Consider the following 23,442-nt stretch of genomic DNA (forward strand, 5'->3'; position numbering starts at 1 on the left):
TTTTATATTAATTTTAATTAATTATCGTCACACATAATTAACATAAATTAAATTAACATATCAGTTAATTAAATAAATGAAAAATTCAAACATAAGATAAATAGAACGAGTTAGCAGAAAAGAGGATAAGAAAACAAGAACAACCAAGTACAAAGACACACTTCAAACTCAACTCTGTTGTAACTCTCTCTTTTTTTTTCTGTCTCTGATTGTGTAGTGAAAATGGCAGTTACATTATCTAGTTACTGTTCCATGTTCTCTTTACCATCTTCCACAATCAAACATAGACACACTCATACACACATCCGTTGCAGCCGCAACCCTTTCGATGCCAACCCCAAAGTAAATCCTAATTTTCCCAAAATTTAATTCTTTTTTATTTTTCTGGTTGAAAAATGGCATTTTTTTGTTCTTTAAACTGTTTTAACTTGTTGTTAGTGGCATAAATAGGAAAGTGTTAGCAATGAAATATAAATACAATGAGATACTACATAATGTTTATTTATTAATTTTTATTTTTTTGATGTATTGAAATTTCAGAAGAATGTTGGATGGCAAAAGAATCCTTTGGAGCTATCATCAAAAGATGAAAGGTCTACTGGAGGGAATATGGTGGCAGCTAAGAAAGATAAGGACATTACGGTGGGAGAATTGCTTAGGGAGGTACTGTTGTGGCAACTGATTCAATTCCCAATTTAGTCTCGTGCATTTCGATGTTGGTGTATTAGCACCGATATATCACTAATTTCGTGTAACTTTGGATGAGCGGTAGTGAGTTTTGCATAATTACAGTGGCACCTTGATTTTGTAGAAGCTCAAAAGTATAGCTTTTGTCGAAACCGTGGTGGTTCACTGTGATTCTGACAATTCCACCGTCAATCCAAACATGCACGGGTTATATTTTCAGGCCATGTTTAAATTCCCTTATTAAATATGTATTGAACAAGTTAGGTTTAGGGTTAGGGTTAATGACTCAAAAGGAAATCTAGAGGGAGAGATCAGTAGATCTACAAGGGTTTGTCCAAATCCCCTGACTTGTTGTGTGGAAACTTAATTAAATCACTGTTTTTGTTTCTGAATTCGACATTTGTACCCCATAATTTGCAGCTGTGCTGCATACCTGATAATTGAATTAAGAGTATGTTTGTGCTGGTCAATTAGAGTTAAATCCACCAGTAGGACCGAACATCGTTAACAAATAGGTTTTCGGTTTGATTCCCGGTGCTTGTGGCATGCCTTTTGACCATGGGTTGGAGCAACTTCCTCTAGTCTTCAAATAATTGATATAGAGCTAGCTTATAGGAAAAGTAAAGCTGAAATGATCTTGCTATAACTATGACTCTGAGTATTATAACTGATGGCTTTTTATAAGTTGAATTCAACTTATGCACCACAGCTTTTTTATAAGTCCTTTATTCTAACTTCTTTATAATCACTACTCATAAACTGTTAAGAACCTTTTTCTTACAAGGTTGGAATTAAATGCTTATTCCAAAAAAAAAAAATCTCTTTGCATGCTTCTCCTTTCCTCTTCAAATGATTATGTTTAATTTCAGGTTGAATCAAGTGTTTTACGAGATTTGGATTTACTCAGTGCTGTTGTGAAGGTGAAGTTTAACTCTTTTTATTCCTGTTTATGAATCATTTTATATTGTCTCAGAGGGCTTGAAGGGTTGCACCTCCAATTTCAAAGCCAAAACACAAACTTGTAGTTTATTTCACGCCGTGATTCTGTTTGACATCTGTGTTTGTGTTCTGGTTGGATGTTGTGCTTTCATAACATGTCTCTTGGTCGTCTATTGATTTCAGCATTTGAGCAATCAACATCTTATTAATTTCATATAATATTGTTGCTTTCCATATTTGCATTGCTCTTATACACACTTTCTCTTTGTTGCAATGACATCTTTAGGTGTACTGCACGCATACTCCCCCAGATTATTCACTTCCCTGGCAAAAGCAAAGACAATACGCAAGCACTGGAAGGCAAGATTTTGAATACCTTAACTGTAGAATAGTACGAATCCCTATCTTTTTATACTTACAGGCCACATCTTGTGCAGTGCATTTATGATCAAAGGTAGGAAACTATTAACCAATGCACATTGTGTGGAGCATGATACACAGGTAATTTCGCGAGTTGTCATTTCTTCAGTATATTTTAGATTGTGTATTATAAATTTCTTATAATTGGCTTCTAGATGGATCTTATTTATGAAATAGCCAACCAAAAGTGGAATTTTAGGAGAAATTTCCTGATTGTTCAGATTGTAGAAAACCATAATCTTAGAAGACAGTTCCTAGATTTATTGTATTAATCGTTATCTTATTACAAATTTGTACATCAAAGTTATACATTGCATGCCCAATTAGACTAAAACATTTTATTGTTATTCCTTAGATATTTTCACTTTATCCATGTAATTGTAACGTCTGATGTGCAAATAAATTTAAGCAGATTCAATTGTTATGATTTTTCTTTTGGGATAATCGCAGGTTAAAGTCAAGAAAAGAGGGGATGATTCGAAATATGTGGCTAAGGTATGTCTCCCATGAAGGTGCTGTCCTTGTTTTTTTCAGTATACTATTATTATCTGATGAAGCTTTGGGTGTTAGAACAATTTTCTTAAACATTGACATAACATTTTTTCCAAACAATAGTATTCTACTGACAAGGGAAAACTCTTAGAAGTTGATATTATTATTTAGCACATGTGTACATGTCATGATTCTTACTTTATTCTCACTGATGGAATGTACAGGTTTTAGCCAGAGCTGTTAGTTGTGATTTAGCTTTGCTTTCAGTAGAAAATGAGGAGTTTTGGAAAGATGCGAAGCCTCTTAGATTTGGACGTTTGCCGAATCTTCAGGTTTATAACTGTCACTGTTGTCTTTTTGTAAATATACCTGTGAACCTAATAAAAATCCTTAAAGTTCATCTAAAAACCATCTAAGAACTCCCATTGGAGTTCCTAGTGTGAATGAACTGAAATTGTAAAAGAATAAAGGGTGAACTTAGAAAGCCTGAAATCTATTAAATTACTACAAATCAGATGTACTCCTACATTTTTAGGAGCACATTGGAGAGCCAAATTTGACCAAACACACACACGAATTAGTATACAAACATATTATATCTTGTATAAATTTTCTTAATATTTTCCTGTTTGCATGTTTTGTACTAAACTTTGTTTATTCTTTCTCTAACTTGAAGGATTCTGTAACGGTTGTGGGATATCCTCTTGGAGGAGACACAATTTCAGTGACAAAGGGAGTTGTATCTCGTGTAGAGGTTTGATATATTAGATGTGGAACTTAACTACTAATCTGCTTTGAAATCAATCAAGTTTTTTTTTTTAGTTTTAGTTTTCAGTTTTGAACGAAAATTGTAACCAGGTTTGTTCATATGCTCATGGATCGTCTGACTTATTGGGCATTCAAATTGATGCAGCAATAAATCCTGGTCAGTATATCTAAAAGTGACTTTAACTATCATTTCTCGATCTATATAGTGTTATACTGCCACCGAGTGTCGAAATAACTCCTTCATTCTTTATGGAGTTATATATATTTGATGTGATAGTGTAATAGACATAATTCACACTCGTTAAATTTTAGGTAATAGCGGAGGTCCAGCGTTCAATGACCAAGGAAAGTGCATCGGAGTGGCATTTCAGGTAGATTTTATGGTACACAGCTAGTTGATGTATTAAGGATTTCTGGGAGTTGGTTCTTGCCAGATAATCTTGTGCTAATTGATCAGAAGTTTCAGTATGTTGTCTTCATTTCGAGCCATTTTCTAATGGACAATATTTCTAGGCTCTCAAAGCTGAAGATGTTGAGAATATCGGATATGTGATTCCAACAACAGTTGTATCTCATTTTCTTACTGACTATGAAAAGAATGGAAAGTATTCAGGTAAGAAGTTCTTCTAAAATAGTTACATATTTTGGTGCATCGCTATGTTTACTGTAGGCATTGAATCATACTGCATAGGGAAATTTAGTGTTTTGTCTGTAACTCTAAATATCACTTTGTATGACTGTCAGTCCTGCATAATGTCTTACTGATAAAAGCTACAAATTACTCAAGATAGTAACATCTTTTACTCTTATAGGATGAAGTCTATGATCCTGTCCATGTTGTCTTTTACATGCCAATTTATTGACCTCCTAAAAATGTTCATGTGTGTTTTTTGTTTTTGGCGCATGAATTAATCACTTTTCATGTCTATAGTAAAGAAAGGTGATAATAATATCAGTTCTAGATATGTAAATGCATGTAAGTTGGAGTCCAAGTATGTATTCCCGTAATCAATGTAGTCAGGTTCGAGATCCTACGTAGGATCGGTAGGCTGGTTGAGAATCGTAAGATCGGGATCGTAGCTCGATTCGTAAGATCCTACTAAGGGTAAAATTGTAACTTCACATATATACATATACACATAAACACACAAAAAATATAATACATAAACAAAATAAACATAATTAATTAATATTTCATAGAGATCATTCCAAATGTTCATAAGTTCATAACAGAGGGTTGGAAGAAGCATCAGCAGGGTTAAAAAAAAAACAAAATGAAAACCGAGGGGTTTCATGTAGGACAGAGGTTTGAGTGAAAGAGATAGTTGAAAGTGAGAGAGGAGTGAACCAAAGTGAGAAAGGAGTGAGAACAAACATGCACTAACTGCCGGCGAGGTTCACAACGACGCCGTCTAGAGCTCAGGTAAAGAAAAACCTCTAGGATCGTAAGAACCTATGACCTGGTGCGAGAACCTGACTACAGACAGATCAAAAAAGGAACCTACATGGGTTCTAAGCTCGTTTGGCCTTCACGAGCTCGTAGGATCGTAAGAACCTAAGACCCGGTGCGAGAACCTGACTACATTGCCCGTAATGTCCTATAACGCCTGGAATCTTTTAATTCCAGCTTGAATCTGGGCAAAACGTTATCGCTGGTGTATGCAAGAAAACATATCATGTTGTATCGATTAGGAATCAAACCTCCAATAAAGCTTAATATGCAAACTATGCTGGTGGTCTAAAACTATGTTTTCATTTTTAGGTTTCCCTTGCCTCGGTGTACTTATACAAAAGTTGGAGAATCCTGCGCTGCGTGCATGTTTGAAAATACAGTCTAACGAGGTATGTCTTTGGTTTAAATCTTCAGTGGTTGAAACAGGTTATTGTCATACAACGAATGTAGTTATGTTATGCATGGGGGGTTAGTTTTCTTCATAATACAAAATCCCCCTAATGTGAGAGAACTCAAAAAAATGTATTAGAGGAGGATTTTGGAGGACTTAGACAAACTCTTTGTTGGATATTCCGCCTTCATTGCGGTCCGCCCCCATCTGCCTAATTGCGGCATTTGAGTTGCCTTCATTGCAGCCTCCAACACCTTCATTGTGTTGGGTGTGAAGGGGTGGATTTAGTCCCACATTGCTAAGAGATATGGCCTGTGTAGCGTTTATATAGCTTTGGCAACCCTCACCTTTCAAGCTGGTTTTGTAGGGATGAGTTAGGCCCAATATAAAATCTAAGATGGTATCAGAGCGTGAGGGGGTGTGTTGGATATTCCGCCTTCATTGCGGTCCGCCCCCATATGCCTAATTGCGGCATTTGAGTTGCCTTCATTGCAGCCTCCAACACCTTCATTGTGTTGGGTGTGAAGGGGTGGATTTAGTCCCACATTGTTAAGAGATATGGCCTGTGTAGTGTTTATAGCTTAGGCAACCCTCACCTTACAAGCCGGTTTTGTAGGGATAAGTTAGGCCCAATATCCATTTCTAAGATGGTATCAGAGCCTATCCTAGATCTATTGTTGGGCTTCCCGCATCGTCCACGCTTCAGGCCCATTGGGCCTGAGCGTGAGGGGGTGTGTTGGATATTCCGCCTTCATTGCGGTCCGCCCCCATCTGCCTAATTGCGGCATTTGAGTTGCCTTCATTGCAGCCTCCAACACCTTCATTGTGTTGGGTGTGAAGGGGTGGATTTAGTCCCACATTGCTAAGAGATATGGCCTGTGTAGCGTTTATATAGCTTTGGCAACCCTCACCTTACAAGCCGGTTTTGTAGGGATGAGTTAGGCCCAATATAAAATCTAAGACTCTTCAAATCCTTTTCATCTCTTTATAATAATCTCAAAATTAAAAATAAATTTATCATAAACATTCTCTTCACATTCTCTACAAAAACACACTCAAAAAATGTAAAAGCTTTCTCTTTTTTTCCCCTCTCATTTCCTCCCTCCAAAGTCCTCCCGTTCCTCCCCTTCAAACTCTCAAACGGAGCTTGTAACTTCAACAATAAATAATTTTATATCATCAATTTTAATGTCACCCTTTATGTTTTGTGCAGGGTGTATTGGTACGTAGAGTTGAACCAACTTCGGATGCAAAAAATGTATTAAAGGAGGTATAGTGATTGTGAATTCTGAGTAAGTTACACCAATTGGATCGGGCGTTAACATTTTAGATTAAACTTTCCATTATAGGGTGATGTGATTGTCAGCTTTGATGACCTGCGTGTTGGATGTGAAGGAACAGTTCCATTCCGCTCAAATGAGAGAATTGCCTTCCACTACCTCATCAGTCAAAAGTAAGAGGTTCTTTCTCTTCGAAATTAAAGACATCAAAATCTGAATTTGATTTACAGTTTATCACATAATTAAGTATTGTTGTTGCACAACGAAAACTATAATTGTGAGATTCAACTTTGTAATATTAACAGTATTACTTTCTTGCTACCCCCATGCTTTTGCTTTATATCGGTATTATAATTGCTACTTGAAATTGTGTAGGTATATATAATAGTTCACTATTGGTTCCTCAAATATTATGTAATGCATTTTATATTGCAGATACTCCTATATGTTTACTTTGTCGCTTATTATGATGTCTTATTTAAGAATATCATGAACCAAGGATCAAAGCATTTGACATTTGTTTTTATGGGGTATGGACCATTCATATGCTTCGAATAACAATGTTATACAGATTTGCAGGTGATACTGCAGAACTTGGTATCATCAGAGCCGGAACATCAATGAAAGTTAAAGTTATTTTAAATCCAAGAGTTAATTTGGTATGTGATTTGTCGTAGAAATTTGGTATCAATCATTTCCATGATTCTGTTAATCTGATGCTCTTTGTTTTGCAATTTTTTTTTTTCTCTTCAAGGTCCCCTTTCATATTGATGAAGGTCAGCCTTCCTACTTAATAATTGCCGGCTTAGTGTTCACACCTCTTTCAGAGCCATATATTGAGTATGTTGTATTTATTCTTTATATATAGTGGTTTTCTTTGTGGGACGGGGCAGGGCTTTTTATGAACTAGTATTTATTTCATTAATTATGAAATTTTTAACAGGGAGGAACATGAAGACACTATAGGGGTAAGTTCTAAATTTTTTGGGCTAGCCTTAAAGCACAAAGCTGGAAAAATTTGAGTTTGTGATTGTTTTTTTTCCACTTTGTTCAGCTAAAGTTGTTGGCAAAGGCACGCTATTCATTTCCGAAGTTTAAAGGAGAACAGATTGTAATCCTTTCACAGGTTGGTTGCATATTTAATTTCTTCAAAAATTGTGAATGATATTTGATTGCATCCTTGAGATATTTGCATCACATGTAACATTTTACTTGTTGTGACATTGATCTTACTCCCGACATCTCATTTTACGTGTCTTGTTTAAAATATTTGCTAATATCAATTTATTTGTCTTAGTCCAATAATAGCATTTAGCATTTTCTGGTCAGATATTTAGCTGCTTTGTGTGGTAAAATAATTACTACGATTTCTGATTGATGACAGGTCATGGCAAACAATTACAACATAGGTTACGAAGATATGAGCAATATGCAGGCAAGTCATTTCCATCTGTGACATTGATTCCCTCCCACTGGATCACTACTTCGTGTATGTTTCTCTTAAAATGATATTTTATGCAGGTTATAAAATTCAACGGAGTTCGAATTAAAAATATTCAACATCTTGCTCATCTCATTGATTGTAAGTTATTTCTTTACCCATCTATTGTGCGTTCATTTTCTTTTGCAATGTGTCGTCTCATGATTGTTCCATTGCTTTGCTCCTTTTCAGCATGCAAGGACAAGTATATGTGTTTTGAATTTGAAGATTGCTATGCTGCTGTTTTGTTGAGAGAAGATGTTATTGCTACTACAACATCCTTGATCGATGACTATGGTATCCAATCTGAAAGATCTCCTGATCTTCAGGAACCTTATGTGGATTCACTAGAAGTAGAAGATGACCAACCAGCAGACCAGGAATTTGGTGATACCCCGGTTTCAAATAACGAAGTTAGCCACGATGGATTGTTCTGGGCATAGCTAATTTTCACCCAAAGATGTCATGTTAGTGTGAAATTTCTCTTGGAGACCATATTTGAAGCATATGGTCACAATTTTGGGCAGCAAACAGTATCAGGGGCAACCTTTGATGTCACCACATGAATAATTTTATGCTACCGAGTGAAAATGCTAGAGTCGATGATTTGTTCTCTCTCCCTCTCTTGTTAAATTGTTTTAGAGAAGGGATAGGAGTATAGGAGTATAGGACTATAGACAAGAGCTAATCGCTTTTTCTTCCATGTTGTATTTTTTATTCTTTTAGTGCGACTCTTGATTTGATAAACTCAGAAGATCTCTTCAGGTTTGATTCTCTAATTTAAGGTGTATTCTATATTTCTGGGGAAATAATAATGCACATAAGAGTGACTCTTGCAAGTTACAGCTATTCTTTGACGCAATTAATGCAAAATTTCATGGTGTATTTCAAGAATTAAAGGAGCCTCATGCATGGAAAATTTTAAATTTTATCTACAAGGAAAAACCATCATATTCAAGACCTTCTGTTGAGTCTAGATTTCTTTTTTGGTTTGACAGTAGAAGACTTATACTAGTATTTATTTTTTATTTAAATAGAACTTGTGTAATGCAATATGTAATATAACAATTATTATAACCTACAGTCCTACATAAAAGCAACTAGATGACGATATTGTCGCTCTTGCTAATAGTCGAGCAATCATATTTGTTTATCGTCTAATAAACTTAAGAGTAATGTTCTGTTATGGATTGAATGATAGCTCTACATTCTTAGATCACACTCCAAAACTAGTAACACATGCCTAAATGTTGAGAATTTTGTATCAAACTACTTTGAAGTCAAGCTCAATGAGGGCATGTTCTAAGATTTGAAAAAAAAAATATGATTGTTGAGAGTGGGATTTGAACCCACGCCCTTTCGGACCAGAACCTTAATCTGGCGCCTTAGACCAACTCGGCCATCTCAACATGTTGATATATTTTGTACGGTAACTCTTTTATTTACAAACACAAACTAATCGAAAAACAGTAAAAAGTGGGTTCAGTTGTTTGACATATGCAAGTGACACCTTCTCCATAATGTTACTTCTCACTCTCACTAGTCACTACCATTCACACTATACTTGTCTTGTTACCATTCATATTGTGAAAGTTGTATGTATAGTACTATCCAACAATCAAAAACATGTTCTTTCTTCCATATGTGCTGTCCGTGATTAATTAATTAAATTAAAATATCACACATTCAAAATAGAAAAAACATAGTGCCAAGTGACCCATCAACATGATCCCACCAAATTAATGAAGGAATGTGCATGTAGCATTAGAGAAGAAAAAACAATAACATAGGATTCCCCTGCCTACTCCTTTTACTATTTGGTTGGACTTCTTTTTACCTAAATACTACTATATGTTTATCCCTTTTTGCTATATAGTTTGGAGTGCTACAATAAAATGACTATTTACTGCTTATCAAATTAAAAAAACTATTTTAAAAAAATTTACTATAACTTTTGAGTTCATTTTGATGCATCATTGCTATAAAATATTTCATTCTAACATTAATTAGTTCAAAGAGTTTTAATAATCTTTTATCTGAATCTAGCACAAGTGATTGATGCGCAGTGTGTGAGTGTTGTAAATTCTAGTATACCAAAAATTTGACTTTTACTTATAATTTTTTTTTTCTTTTTATAGGCTTTTTTATTCACATCTAGTTAGAAGGAACCACTCACTTAATTTAGGGTTCAATGTTGAATTCTAAATTTTTAATGATTCATTATGTGTAAATGAAGCACTCTTCTTTTTTTATTTCACTCCAATAAAATAAATAGGCTTGTATGGTTTGAAGATTAGAGTAAGTTATAATCAACTAAACATTGTTTAATTACTTCATGCCTAAGAAATTAAGAATTTCTCTATTCTTCAAATTTTTACCCTGCAATTCTTTAGCATTATCATCATATTTTCATAGACTTAGGACCTACCACGTGTACTCAATGAAGGTCCAGTGGAACTCCCTAAAGGGTCTCTCTAGAAAATTAGGCAAGCCATAAAAAGTAAAAAAAATTGACATGAAAAATTTGCATATCCTCAATTCCTAGTAACTAACTCATACCAATGTTTTTTCTTAATAGTATTATTTAGTGTTTACTTTTATGCTAAGACACTTCAGAATTCATGTGCTCCACAATGTAAATTACTTATCAACTTTGTCTTGTAGCATACAAAGTTTTATGTGCAAGCTGTGAGATGAAAAAAAAAGCTTCCAATTATCAACTACCACTAAAAGTTATGTGCCCACCACCACTTCTTATAGACCCTTTTGAAAGTTCTATGCTTCAATCATAAACCTCTTCATAATTATCTCCAAAAACATTTATCTCTTAAGAACTTCAAAAAGAGTCACTTATGGCTTCCTTTTGGTCATTTTCAACAATATTCATAGCATTAATATCATGCAATTGTTCATTGACTTTAGCTTCTGCAAAAAACATGCATATTTCAGCAATCTCAGCAGCACCAACTACCTTACCAGAAATCTCAGCAGCACCAACTACATTACCAGAAACTCCTGTGTTCTCTCCTGCTATGTCACCAGATATGGAGCCACTGTTTCCTACTCCTGGAAGAGCTGCTTTCTCTCCATCAGATTCTTCATTACCAACAATTCCTTCAAGTCCTAGCCCTCCAAATCCAGATATCTCAACTCCTCAAGGGCCTGTTTTGGCTTTTCCACCGTCAGAGTCTACGTCGCCGGCTATAGCCCCTTCTTCTCAGGGTGCATCTCTCTCATTGTTTTCAATTTTACATCTTGTTATCATGTTAATTTGCATAATTCAGCTTCATGGTATGTGAGTACATGTTAATGTTTGTTTCTGCTTGTGTTCTTAAAGCATGTAATAATGTTCTATAAATTTAAGACTAGTTAGTGAACATTTTATGTGTCTGTCTTATGAGTAATTTGAATGTAGAAATAGTAAATGGGGATGATTCTTTGTCATTGTTCTATGATATCAGTTTTTTAGTCTTAACCCTATGATTTTTACGGAAAGATGACCCTAATAATCCAGAGTTCCATTAGAGGTAAGTTAAGAATGACCAGTACTATTCGAATTCCAGATAAGTGACATAGAAAACATGAGGTGTCTAAAGCTTTACTCTTTGTTTTTTAGTGTATGTTACTTTGTTTTTATTACTATATTCTTTTGATATCTATTTATATAATAGCCTTAAAGTGAGGAATATACCATAGATTTTAGGAATGCAGGGACAACTTCCTATTTATTTATAAAGATCATTGGCTTTAGCAATCAATTGAACAATGAATGCTCTCTTATGTGGCAAAAAAGAAGCTTTTAATGACTCTTCTTTTGGTGCACTTTGCATTAAGATAGAGTAGTGGAAATTAAACTTTTAAGGCATGAAAAAGTGAGATGGGCACATTGGGTTGAATACAGTATAGATAAATGAATAAAAAATTGTAACAATTGGAATATTGGTAAAAAATTATTCATATAGTTCTATAAGAAAGTACACTAGCATTTAAACACTAAGAAACATATTGAATTGATTCTAAGGAAATTCTGATAAGGCCCTAACATATGTATCAATATATCTTTATAATATTGTTTTATAGAACAGCATGGTATTTTAAATTTTTGAACCATATCTAGAGAGCTACCAGACTAGGCTTAGTCTTTGGAATCCCATTAAGCAATTTCTCTGAGAATGTTCCAATGAGTTTGTTGAACTTAAATGGTGTCTTCCATTTTTTGGCAGATTCCTTAGCTATGAAGTTTCTCATCTTTACATTCTCCTGCTTCAGCAAATCTATTGTTGAACTGAGCTGTCTTATTACCTCTATTTTCTCTTTGTCTTTCTGTTTCAGATCATCCTTCTGTGTCCTATTCTCTTCTCTAAAACTCTCCCTCTCTTCCTTCAACATCATTACTTCATCATAAATGGTAAGTTTATGCATGAGTTCATCTTTTCGAGCTTCATTCTCTTCCCTGTGTCTTTCTAATTCTTCTCTCAACTTCAGCACTTCATTGCAAATGATATGTTTCTCCTTGAGTTCATCATTCTGTGCTTCATTCTCTTTCTCGAGTCGTTCTATCTCTTTCCTCAACTTCATTACTTCATCACAAATGGTGGTATCTTCCTCCTTGAGTTCATCTTTCTGAGCTTCATTCTCTTTCTTGTGTGTTTCTTCTAATTCTTCCCTCAACTTCATTACTTCATTGCAAATTGTAGCTTTCTGCTTGAGTTCATCCTTTTGTGCCTCATTCTCTTTCTTGAGTTGTTCTATTTGTTCCTTCAACTTCATTACTTCATCAGAAATGGTGTTTTTCTGCTTCAGTTCATCCTTCTGTGCTTCATTCTCTTTCTCGAGTTGTTCTATCTTTTCACTGAACTTCATTACTTCATTAGAAATGGTGTCTTTCTGCTTGAGTTCATCCTTCTTTGCTTCATTTTCTTTCTCGAGTCGCTCTATCTTTTCCCTGAACTTCATTACTTCATTAGAAACGGTGTCTTTCTGCTTGAATTCATTCTTCTGCGCTTCATTCTCTTTCTCGAGTCGCTCTATCTTTTCCCTCAACTTCATTACTTCATTAGAAACGGTGTCTTTCTGCTTGAGTTCATCCTTCAGTGCTTCATTCTCTTTATTGAGTCGTTGTATCTCTTCCCTCAACTTCATTACTTGATGATCGTGAATGGTATCTTTCTGCTGGAATTGTTCTATTTCTTCCCTCAACTTCATTACTACTTCATTAGAAATGGAAATTTCCTGCTTGAGTTCATCCTTATGTGCTTCATTCTCTTTCTCGGATCGCTCTATTTCTTCCCTCAACTTCATTACATCAAGCATGTCATCTTTTTGAATTTGCTTGATTTGATCCTTATGACCCTTCTTCTTTTCACCAAGTATCTCAATTTCCTTCCTCAGCTTCATCACATCATTTGCAGCCACAGACCGAACTTCCTCATGTTCTTCCTCTTCGTGCTCAGGATCATCAATTTCAGATTCCACAGATTCCTCTACATCACAACTCTCAGAATAGCTATAGCTATCATAACCACGATCATCATCAAAACTCGTTAACTTCTCTGATTGAGAATGCTTACATGAAGCAGGAGGGTTGAGCAGGCGAATTCCGGATTCAGGTCTGACTTGATCATACCGTTCAGCTAACAAGCGGTGTCTCCTATAGAAATCTTCAACCATGCTCACAAGCTCTGGTCTCTTCTTGTAAAACATCTCAGCTCGTTGCGCGAAGGAATCTGCATCTTCTTCAATTAATTTTAACATTGTCTTTGTCTTCTCATTCAGCTCTGCCATAAACATAAACAAACATATATACATATCACTTAATTTCATTCATTACCTCTCATAACAACAATAAAATCATGTACCATATTTACACTCTAGTATGTATTCACAAAAGGCTCAAAAACAATAAAATCATGTTCCATATTTACACTCTAGTATGTGATTACAAAAACCAAGATACCATGTGCCCTAAATTGCATAGGAAAACAACCAAAAAAGTCAAGAGAAAAAAAGGTTTTCAAAAGCAACACTCTAGAAATAATTAATAACAAAGGCTCATAACCTCTTTTCACTGTTCCATACTATATGCTCAAGGTTATATTTTCTCTCTTTATGCCCTCTTCTTTTGAAAAGTAACTCCTTTTTTTCACAAAGTTTCCCTCCGCCGGAACTAATCCTATTTGAGACACAGTCAAACAATAAATATAGATATCTCTCCCAACCAGAATTCGAACGGAGAAAGTTTCCCTCCGGCGGAACTCTTATCAAGTGTTTTTAGTATAGAGAATCATGTGGGTCCACAAAGTTAATAGGCAAAGAGAAAGACTAATTGGGAAAAAAGAATGATTGGTGAGAGATGGTCATTCATATGGTATGCCCTTATTACAAAGGTTAGACTCCATCAACCAAACCACCATCATTGAATGCATTTCTTGCAATCCATCATCAATCATTCAATTTTCATGTCCAAAATTCCATGTGTTTGAAGTTCAAAACAAGACCAACCTACTAATTATACTCAAATTTCATTTGCCTAATTCTTAAAACAAAATAAAACAACATAGCACTAATTAAAAATATTTTAAACAGTGCGTCAAAAAAAATATTTTAAACAGAAAATAAAAAATAAAACAACATAACAATATGGATGTAGTTTTCAAGAGGATTGGTTTAGTCATCAAAAGAAAAGGTTAGCGTCGCAGTTTGTTATTCGGCTAACATTCATTCATATGTAATTATCTTGAATATATATATAGTTGATACTTTATAATATAAAAAAAAAATGAAACAAAATAAGTGGATACTATACCAGTGACTGTAGATTGAAGCCATGTTGATCTTCTAACGGTGGTGTTTTCATCAAGCCACCACCAGTGTGGCTGTGAAAGTTGATTCTTCATAGTAATTTCAGTCATCACCTTCTTCCTCACTTTCTTCTTACTTAGATATCACCAATACCAAAAGCCTAGTACATATATATATAATAAAAAAAAGTTAGTCAAAGAAAAAGAGTATATATATGGAAAAACATTAAACAACATTAAACATACAATAGAATAGAATATAACAATAAATTCCATAAACAAAAATTAAGGAATCACCATTATGATGATGACCAACAACTAGCACATCCTAATCCCAAATGCAAAACTTTCTAAAAAAAATTAAATATTGAGTCAAAAAAATCCAAAGGAAAAACTTATTTTTCTAAAAAAAAAACACAAACTAAAATATTGAGTAAAAAAATTCAAAAATTATACAGTACTACGTAAGAGATAAGAAAATGACGTAATATTAATCAGAATGAAAATTGAAAAGCACTGAAAAAATCAAATTTACATGAAACACACACTACCTCTTCGATATTCACAAGCAGCACATAGATAAAGACGTAAAATAAAAATGGGAACTTTTTCTTTGTTCTTGATTTTAAACGCTAACCCAGTTGATAAAAAGTTTGCGAATGGGTATAAACATGAAGAAAAAGTGAAAAAGAATCGAACTTTGCAATACCCATTATGAAGAAGAAGAAAAAAAGAAACACTTACCTCACTCAAATTGCAGAGAGCGGTAGAAACTAGAAACAGAGTTTTTGGTTTTGATTTAGTTTGTTTTATTGGAAAGGTGTGAACCAGTGATGATGAAACACGTGTATTTGACATAGACAGCAAAATCCTCGAGTTGAACAGTTACTGAGATTCAAAATTTGTTTGACTTGGGTTTCAGTAGAGACAGAGGGTGCTGTGCTGTGGGGGGTTTCTTTTCAAATTATAAGAGAGGGAGGGAAAGTGGGAAACCTAAAGGAGATTATTTTGGTAAATAAATAATGCTGCTTAATATGGAGATTTTAATAATTATTATTAATTGATTAGTTGAATTCTCATTGGTCATTAGTAGTATGTGTTTATGGTTTGGCAAATTGTGAAATGGAATTCATGAATAAAAACAGGAGGAAGCGTTCGTGAGACAGTGGGCGTTGGATGGATGTGAAATGTGAATCAAACGGTCAAACATATCATAAATAAACTTTCATTTATATGTTTAGTCAAAAACAAAAACTATACTAGTACTACTGGACTACTGGTCAATAAAAGGTTAAATTTCTTGGCAAAAAATGAAACAAATAAAAGGTTAATTTATTTTTTTACTAATTATATATTTTTGACTTTGATTATATACTTTTTTCATTTTTTATAACTGATGTATCTGATCTATGTAGATTAGATATAAACTACATACATTAGTTATTTACTGAAGCTAAAAAATAATTAATGTATTTGATTTTGTTTATAGTGATAAGAAATTGAAGAAGTATCGTTTTTCATTTTAACTCCATGTAATATTTTTCTTCAAAAATGATGTCCAAATATTTTATATCTACAAATTCAATCTTTATTGTTAAAGGTTCCACTAGTGACACTATATAGAGGGACAAAAAATGAAATATGCTATATTTTTAAGGATTCTTTTAAACAGTAATATTTTTTTAAAATGTACCGTTAACATTAAAATATATTGTATGATGTGAAGGACCAATAAAAGTAAGTCTATATCAACGACAAAAAAAAAAGAGCAATAAAAGGTAGATAATAATTTTAGAGCAGTGCTAGCAACACACTCTTTAACAAACACACTCTAACACACTCTTTTCTATTGGTTAAAATTTATATGGGTCCCATAAAAGTTATATGGGTCCACATTTTTTATGGAACCCATGTGAATTTCAACCAATAAAAGAGAGTGTGTTAGAGTGTGTTTGTTAAAGAGTGCGTCGCTAGCATTATTCATAATTTTATTATTTTAGAGAACTATATTGAAAATAATATAAGCAAGGGATGAATAAATTTTATAAATTTCAATATAAGGTATAGAAATTTATATTTGTTTGCCTCTCTTTATACAAAGAGATACAACTTGAGAAACAATTTTTTTTCTATACATTGCATCATTGTGAAACAATTTATTATAGATTAAAAAATTAACAATTATTCATTTAATGAATTAAAAATTTATTATTTTTATTTCACTTTCTGTATAATTTTATGTCATAGCCATATATCATACACCAGTAGAAATAAAAAGTGGCTGTTATAATGTCGGCTAAGTAACAAAATTCAATCCATATGTGATTTGAAAAATAAAAGTTTTGTTATAAAAAAAATAGTATTTGTTTTAAAATTAAAAGAATTAGGCGAGAAGTTTTGCATAAAAATCTGGAATGTTATACATATGTTATTAATGCACGGTTACCACCATTGACAATCCGCGAAGCATTGATACAATCACCACCATTAATAATCCGTGAGGATTATTAAATGTGACGTCAATGGTAATATGTACGAATTGCATTAATTGATACTTTGTGGATTTGTATAACCAATACATTGGTAATCCACAAAAAACATTGGTATAACCACCATCATTGATAATTCACGAAGATTATTAAATTAGAGATCGTTGCTAATTTTCACGAATTGCATTAATTGTTACTTCAATGGTTTGCAGAATCAAGACATTGGTAATCTACATTGCATTGTTACCATCACCACCATTGGTAATTACATTAATTGCTACTTCGAGGGGGTTAGTACGTAGAACCAAGAGATTAGTAGATGCTACGGTTTTTAAAGGTTATGTGGAAATTCTAACATAAATATCTAGTTATTGAAGCAATAACTTAAGGAGAATGTTAACTTGTGCCCTTAAGGCACATGTTAAGGAAGCAAAAATAGAAATTATTAAATGCTAATTTGTGCATTTTGACTTTTGAAGCATTAAATTTCTTGTATCATTAAATGTTGAATTTCTATTTTGGTATATCTTAACATGTGCCCTAAGGGCACATGTTAACAAGACCCATAACTTAATTATAATAAAATCGATGTGTCAAAGAATTTTAATAGGGTAAGGGAGAAAACACTACAAAGATCACTACCAAAAAGAAAAAAGATATAGATCAAGCAATGCAATGCAAACGTGGTTCGTTCTGTCAACAAGAAACAAAAAATCAGAAATGAGATGAGAAGTGAAGCAAATGGAAGTGTCTTTGAGGGGATACATGGTAGTATATATAGAGAATGTGAAGCATGGGAAGTGAGAAATTTTGAATTCGAATATCGGCCATGTATTACTATTAAGAGACCAGAGTGAAATCTAAAATTAACTTAAAGTACTAAAAATGTGATTTAGCAAAATATTTTATGTGTTAATCATCATATTGAACTATGAGGATTTTAGGATTTTGAAAATTACATAATCAAAAGAGTGAATTGACGGGTTCATCTCTAGAGTCTTCTATAAGCTTCGTGAGTGTAAATAATAGAGAGAAAGGGGATGTGAAACTAAATAACTAGTTGTGCAAGTAGAACAATAATGTGGTGTGAAATTTTTGGTTGGTTCTGATTAAACGTCTGATGATGGCTCTACAAGTGTACAGAATCTCTACCAAGTAATAAAGTAGTAAGTTATCGTCTCCACCGGGATTGTGTCAAAGCTACCAGTTTCAGTTAGTAATTAGGATAGTTTGATTTTGCTTTGTTTGTTTGGAAAAGGTTTTGAGACAGAGTTAAATAGTATAAGACTAAAGATAAAAGAAAAAGTTCAAGATGATAAAAGTAGGTTAAGTGCTTTCGAATCCCTCCCCTATTTCTGCTAGGTAACTGATGTTATACCTTCTCACTATTGAAGCATTATCTGGAGATTAATTTCTATTAAAGTAAGCCTATTATAACTATACCTACTTCTATTGTAATCTGTTTAGGTCAAACCAATCAAACTAGGTTTAGTCTTCGTTATTTCATGTCCTTACCCTTAACGAGTTCAGCCTTTAAATGGACGTCCTTACCTTTAGAGGTTCCTAATTTAACAAGTTCTCTAGCGTAATTGGTTCCCTAATATCAGTACATAATTCAACTATGTGTGATTCTTAATCTCAAACCTAACCGCAAATACTGAATTGGGTAAATAAGGTTTTACCCCCTACAAAATATGGGAGTTTTTTCTTACCCCCCTACAAAAAAAAAAAATTGTGATCACCCCCCTGTAATATCAAGATTCCATCGTTTACCCCCCTGGATGCCAATTGGACATGGAATCTTAATTTTTCTGGTGACATGGCATGCATGTGTGGATTTTTTAAAAATTCTTATTTAAAAAATAACTATTTACCTTAAATATATATATATATATATATATATATATATATATATATATATATATATATATATATATATATATATATATATGGGGTTTTCTAACTTAGACCCTAGTTAGGTCTAAGTTAGCAAGGTGCACCTTTTCAATTGGACCAAAATACCCATTAATAGACGCGGATCCAGTGTCGCGCGCGTACCGAAGGACCATGGTTACAGACCGTTGATTTCCATCAGACAGCCAATATCTGATCTCATCAAGACTGTCTGATCAATCCGACAGCCCAGATCATCCTGATCCATCAGATTCCAGCGCGTGCGCCACACTGGATTACACCCTGGAGAGAGAAAAATTTGCTTTTTAAAAGTAGGACACGTGTCACACAATGGTTGGCTGGACGTGATTTTTGTTCATTTAATACTTTGAACTCAACGGTCTTGATGAGATCAGATTTTGGCTGTCTGATGGAAATCAACGGTCTGTAACCATGGTCCTTCGGTACGCGCGCGACACTGGATCCGCGTCTATTAATGGTTTAAGAAGGTGGGGCGCGTGTATATGGTTGACAAAATTGCAGAAAATTACAGAAATGCCCCTGTTGCTCTATTCTTTCAAAAATTAAAAGAATAGATATTTTGGTCCAATTGAAAAGGTGCACCTTGCTAACTTAGACCTAACTAGGGTCTATGTTAGAAAACCCCATATATATATATATATATATATATATATATATATATATATATATATATATATATATATATATATATATGAGTCAGGATCCGTTGACACCAACTAGTTTGACACCAAATGTTACACCTCTCAATAACGTTTTAACCGATATAAATTTTATAAAATCCACCGTTGGATTGAAAGTTTACATCATATAGATCATTTGTGTAAAATTTCAAATAAATCCAAAATCATTTGATATGTTATTGAGATACATCAAAATTAACGGTTTTTGTATTTTTTTAAATGCCGTTAATCTTTATGTGTCTCAATAGCATATCAAATGATTTTGGATTTGTCTGAAATTTTACACAAATGATCTATATGATGTAAACTTTCAATCCAACGGTGGATTTTATAAAATTTATATCGGTTAAAACGTTATTGAGAGGTGTAACATTTGGTGTCAAACTAGTTGGTGTCAACGGATCCTGACTCTATATATATATATATATATATATATATATATATATATATATATATATATATATATATATATATATTTGGTTACATCCTTAAAAAAAATATATAAAATAACATAAGTGAGTCACTTATGTTTAAAATTAAAATTAAAAAGAAAACATATACAGAATAAAATTATATTTTTTATTCTTATAAAAAAAATTATATTTTTTATTTTAAAAAAAAAAGCTCTTTCATTGAGTTTTGTTTTGGAGAAGGTAGAAGAAGATCGATGAACAATCCCACAAGCCTCAATCCCTCTTCTTCTCTACACTATACAGCTTTAATCCATCTTCTAGGTAATTCAATCTCTCTCTTTCTACAAACTTTCAATTTCTACAAACCCACTTCTTCTCCAAAAATTCCCAATTTCAATCCCTAATTTTGAAAATTCATGTTTCATGTTTCATGTTTGTGAAATCCGAGTTCATTGGGTTTTGTAGATTCGAAATCAGAACTCAAACACATAGCTTCATATTTCTGGGTTCTGGATTCATTGGGTTTATGCGTTTCTGTTTTGAGAAGCACCATGTTTCTTTTTTCTGCTGCCATTCAGCTTCCGATTTGAAAAATGCATGACATGGGTTTGTTGCTGATTTAATTTTTGGGTTTTGTTATGAATTTCTGGGTTTTGTTATGAACAAAGAGATTGATTGTTGTTGTTCTTGTTATTTATGCTCGAATTTATAGTGATTTTGATTTGTTGATTTTTTTGATAATTTTGATTTTTTTCTTGTTTTTTATTTGATTCAGGATTAGAGAGAAAGAGATGGGTTGTTGTTGAAGATGAAGATCATGGGTCACTATGTTTGAAGAAGATGAAGATGAAAGAGAGTTTGATGAACTTTGAATAATGAGATGAAGATTTAAGTGTTAAATATTGTTTGTTTTATAAAAATTAGTTTTTTTTTTTGAAGCAAAAAATAAAATTAGTTTTTTTTTAAAAAAAATTAATAGGTAATATATTTATCTATATGTCAATAATTAAATTAATAAAAAATGAATTAAAATCCACACATGCATGCCATGTCATAAAAAAAATAAGATTCCATGTCCAATTGGCACTTAGGGGGGTAAACGATGGAATCTTGATATTACAGGGGGTGATCACAATTATTTTTTTTGCAGGGGGTAAGACAAAACTCCCATATTTTCCAGGGGGGTAAAACCTTATTTACCCTACTGAATTTAATAGTCTCATATTGGTAGGTTATAGTATCTATTTGATTCTGTAGTCTTAGATGTGTCACGATATCCACTTCGACCTTAGTTACTAACAGAATATGCGCGCGTTCATATATACTAGTGTATAAAACGATAAATACAGATACTAACAGATAATAAATGAATAGCAATTTGTAAATAGACTTGAAATATAACCAGATTACATGTCTCAAGCAGTCCTAGGGGAGTTCATCTACTTTCCCTAACCTAAAGGGACTTAGCTACTATTAAGCATATTGAACAATAAAGAAAACATGCATAAAAATAACCTCGATTCTTTGTGGAGGAGGTTCGTCTCCCGATGGTGGGGGAGAGTCTCCCTCTCTTGAGAGATCCTTAGCCCTCCTTACTCCTCATCCTTTTCTCTTTAGAGAGCTTATAGTTCTCTGAACTTCTGAATAAATAATTTATAGGTCATGCTAAACAGTGTCCCCGGGGCACTTGTTAAGCATACTTAAAAATGAAATAAAAAATAAAATTTATATTAAAAAGACAACTTTTTGTACTTTTGAGACATTGAATGCACGCATTTCGAGATAAAATTTATATTTTAACATGCTTAACCAGTGTCCCGGGGGCACTGTTTAACATTTTTCATAATTTATAATTGTGAAGGGGGAGAGCTCTATTTATAGTTTTTCAGCTGGTTTTGGCTTTTTTCTGCGACCCATCGTATTCATGGTAGCCACGATGACGTTCAAATTCGCCTCATTGTGGCCACGATAGATCTTATCTTGGCACGATGAAAGATTTGCTTTTGATATTCTTTGTTGTTAAACTGTCTTTCATTGTGCTGCGATCAATCTCATCGTGGGTACGATAGTTTGTGCGTTTTCGGCTATGTTTGCTTGTCATTGTGGCCACGATGTAACCCATCGTAGCCACGATGGCGTCCATAATTTGATTTTTGCTTCAACACGAAAGTTGTAGTTCTTTGTCTTAGCTTTCCATCGCATGGTCACGGTTCTCGATCTGACAATCGTAGCTCATGTTATGTCATTTTTGGTACGATGTGGTATTTCTTCATCGTTCTACGATGGCTTCTTCAATTTCTTCCTTTTCTACCCTTTTTTGTGCATTTTCCACTTTTCTTCATTCTTGGTTAAGTAACTTCGTAACTTTAGGTATTTGCCTGCATTTGGTCTTCAATTGCTACTAAAATTACTCTAAAATAGTACTAAAAACATCATATAATTGACTGTCATCAACGTCAAAGTAAAAGTATTTTACAATGACAACGCATACTTGTTAAATTCAACTAATTTTTTTACATCAAAGAATAAAGTTCATTAAAAAAAATCTCTAGAGGAGGAACAATTTAGATAAAATAATCTATTTTATAAAAACTTACTTATCTTCCACCCATTTTTAATTAGGATCATGTGGAGTAACTAAACGGGCTTTGTGTTCTTTTTTCATTTCTGACTAAACTTAGGAAGTTCTGTAGGCCGTCTTTCAAAACGAGCATCATCTTTATTAATTTTGTAAATGTTTATTCGTGGCATAATCAATTTAGATATTGTTTCCAATTTTTTATTGTTCTTTACGATTTTGCTTGCCAATTAATTGAGAACAATACCGATTAAATGCATTTCGATAACTAGTGAGTTTTTGTTCCTTGTAGATCTATCTTGGATAATTTCATAGTAGTAATTGAGATTGTTCACTTCATGAAGTCTAAAACAAGAGAGAATCAAAGTGTGACAGTGACCTTGATCTCAAACCATACCCAAGTTTTACCTCAAATCCCTTCCTATCCATAATCATATTCCTAAAAGACATAGTTAACCCCAATCAAACCCTACCCAATTTCTCAATTCTACTAAATTACCCAATTCTTCTAAACCATGATGAGCTGGTTATTAAAGATCAAATTTTAACAGAAAAAAACTCTTCAAATTCTCAATTCTACTAAAATTACCCAATTCTTCTAAACCACAATGAGCCGATAAAGAAAAATCAAATTTTT

General features: G+C 33.3%; 3 protein-coding genes, 1 long non-coding RNA gene and 1 other non-coding gene across 6 annotated transcripts; 3 read left to right on the plus strand and 2 right to left on the minus strand.

The window, feature by feature from the left end:
- Positions 1-93: 93 nt before the first annotated feature.
- Positions 94-8,759, plus strand: LOC123919401 (protease Do-like 2, chloroplastic). The gene is made up of 21 exons (XM_045971360.1): positions 94-342; positions 541-663; positions 1,557-1,607; positions 1,913-1,986; positions 2,064-2,127; positions 2,497-2,541; positions 2,763-2,870; positions 3,215-3,292; positions 3,397-3,463; positions 3,619-3,677; positions 3,820-3,919; positions 5,069-5,148; positions 6,364-6,420; positions 6,500-6,603; positions 7,002-7,089; positions 7,185-7,270; positions 7,374-7,398; positions 7,485-7,556; positions 7,815-7,865; positions 7,952-8,012; positions 8,103-8,759. Exons 1-21 carry the CDS (start codon positions 223-225, stop codon positions 8,351-8,353), a joined length of 1,764 nt encoding a protein of 587 aa, XP_045827316.1. The 5' UTR covers positions 94-222; the 3' UTR covers positions 8,354-8,759.
- A 479-nt stretch (positions 8,760-9,238) lies between these two features.
- Positions 9,239-9,319, minus strand: TRNAL-AAG. Its single transcript has one exon. It is a non-coding gene; the product is annotated as a tRNA-Leu (tRNA).
- Positions 9,320-10,762: 1,443 nt separating this feature from the next.
- LOC123919634 (classical arabinogalactan protein 26) lies at positions 10,763-11,362 on the plus strand. Its single transcript, XM_045971632.1, has one exon. The coding sequence runs from the start codon at positions 10,763-10,765 to the stop codon at positions 11,207-11,209; it is 447 nt and encodes a 148-aa protein (XP_045827588.1). The 3' UTR covers positions 11,210-11,362.
- A 16-nt stretch (positions 11,363-11,378) lies between these two features.
- LOC123919502 (protein NETWORKED 4B-like) lies at positions 11,379-15,776 on the minus strand. Of its 2 annotated transcripts, none has more exons than XM_045971522.1 (3): positions 15,455-15,776; positions 14,716-14,871; positions 11,379-13,687 (listed from the first exon to the last, which is right to left on the minus strand). In XM_045971522.1, the coding sequence occupies exons 2-3, from the start codon at positions 14,819-14,821 to the stop codon at positions 12,024-12,026; spliced, it is 1,770 nt and encodes a 589-aa protein (XP_045827478.1). In that variant the 5' UTR covers positions 14,822-14,871; positions 15,455-15,776; the 3' UTR covers positions 11,379-12,023. The 2 variants fall into 2 exon arrangements, with proteins under 2 accessions (XP_045827478.1, XP_045827410.1); XM_045971454.1 differs by lacking the exon at positions 15,455-15,776 and adding an exon at positions 15,008-15,110.
- A 4,666-nt stretch (positions 15,777-20,442) lies between these two features.
- On the plus strand, positions 20,443-21,157 carry LOC123919715. The gene is made up of 2 exons (XR_006813312.1): positions 20,443-20,833; positions 21,003-21,157. It is a non-coding gene; the product is annotated as an uncharacterized LOC123919715 (long non-coding RNA).
- The last annotated feature ends 2,285 nt before the right edge of the window (positions 21,158-23,442 follow it).

The sequence above is a fragment of the Trifolium pratense genome, linkage group LG1 (genome assembly GCF_020283565.1).
Source record: "Trifolium pratense cultivar HEN17-A07 linkage group LG1, ARS_RC_1.1, whole genome shotgun sequence".
Taxonomy (NCBI): domain Eukaryota; kingdom Viridiplantae; phylum Streptophyta; class Magnoliopsida; order Fabales; family Fabaceae; genus Trifolium; species Trifolium pratense.

Excerpts from the sequence above, each read along its gene's own strand:
- LOC123919502 (XM_045971522.1), bottom strand. The coding sequence starts at position 14,821 with ATGACTGAAATTACTATGAAGAATCAACTTTCACAGCCACACTGGTGG. Across the intron at positions 13,688-14,715 it reads GCTTCAATCTACAGTCACTG|AGCTGAATGAGAAGACAAAG; the intron begins GTATAGTATCCA and ends TGTTTATGGCAG.
- LOC123919634 (XM_045971632.1), top strand. The coding sequence starts at position 10,763 with ATGGCTTCCTTTTGGTCATTTTCAACAATATTCATAGCATTAATATCA.
- LOC123919401 (XM_045971360.1), top strand. The coding sequence starts at position 223 with ATGGCAGTTACATTATCTAGTTACTGTTCCATGTTCTCTTTACCATCT. Across the intron at positions 2,871-3,214 it reads GACGTTTGCCGAATCTTCAG|GATTCTGTAACGGTTGTGGG; the intron begins GTTTATAACTGT and ends TCTAACTTGAAG. Across the intron at positions 7,866-7,951 it reads AAGATATGAGCAATATGCAG|GTTATAAAATTCAACGGAGT; the intron begins GCAAGTCATTTC and ends TATTTTATGCAG.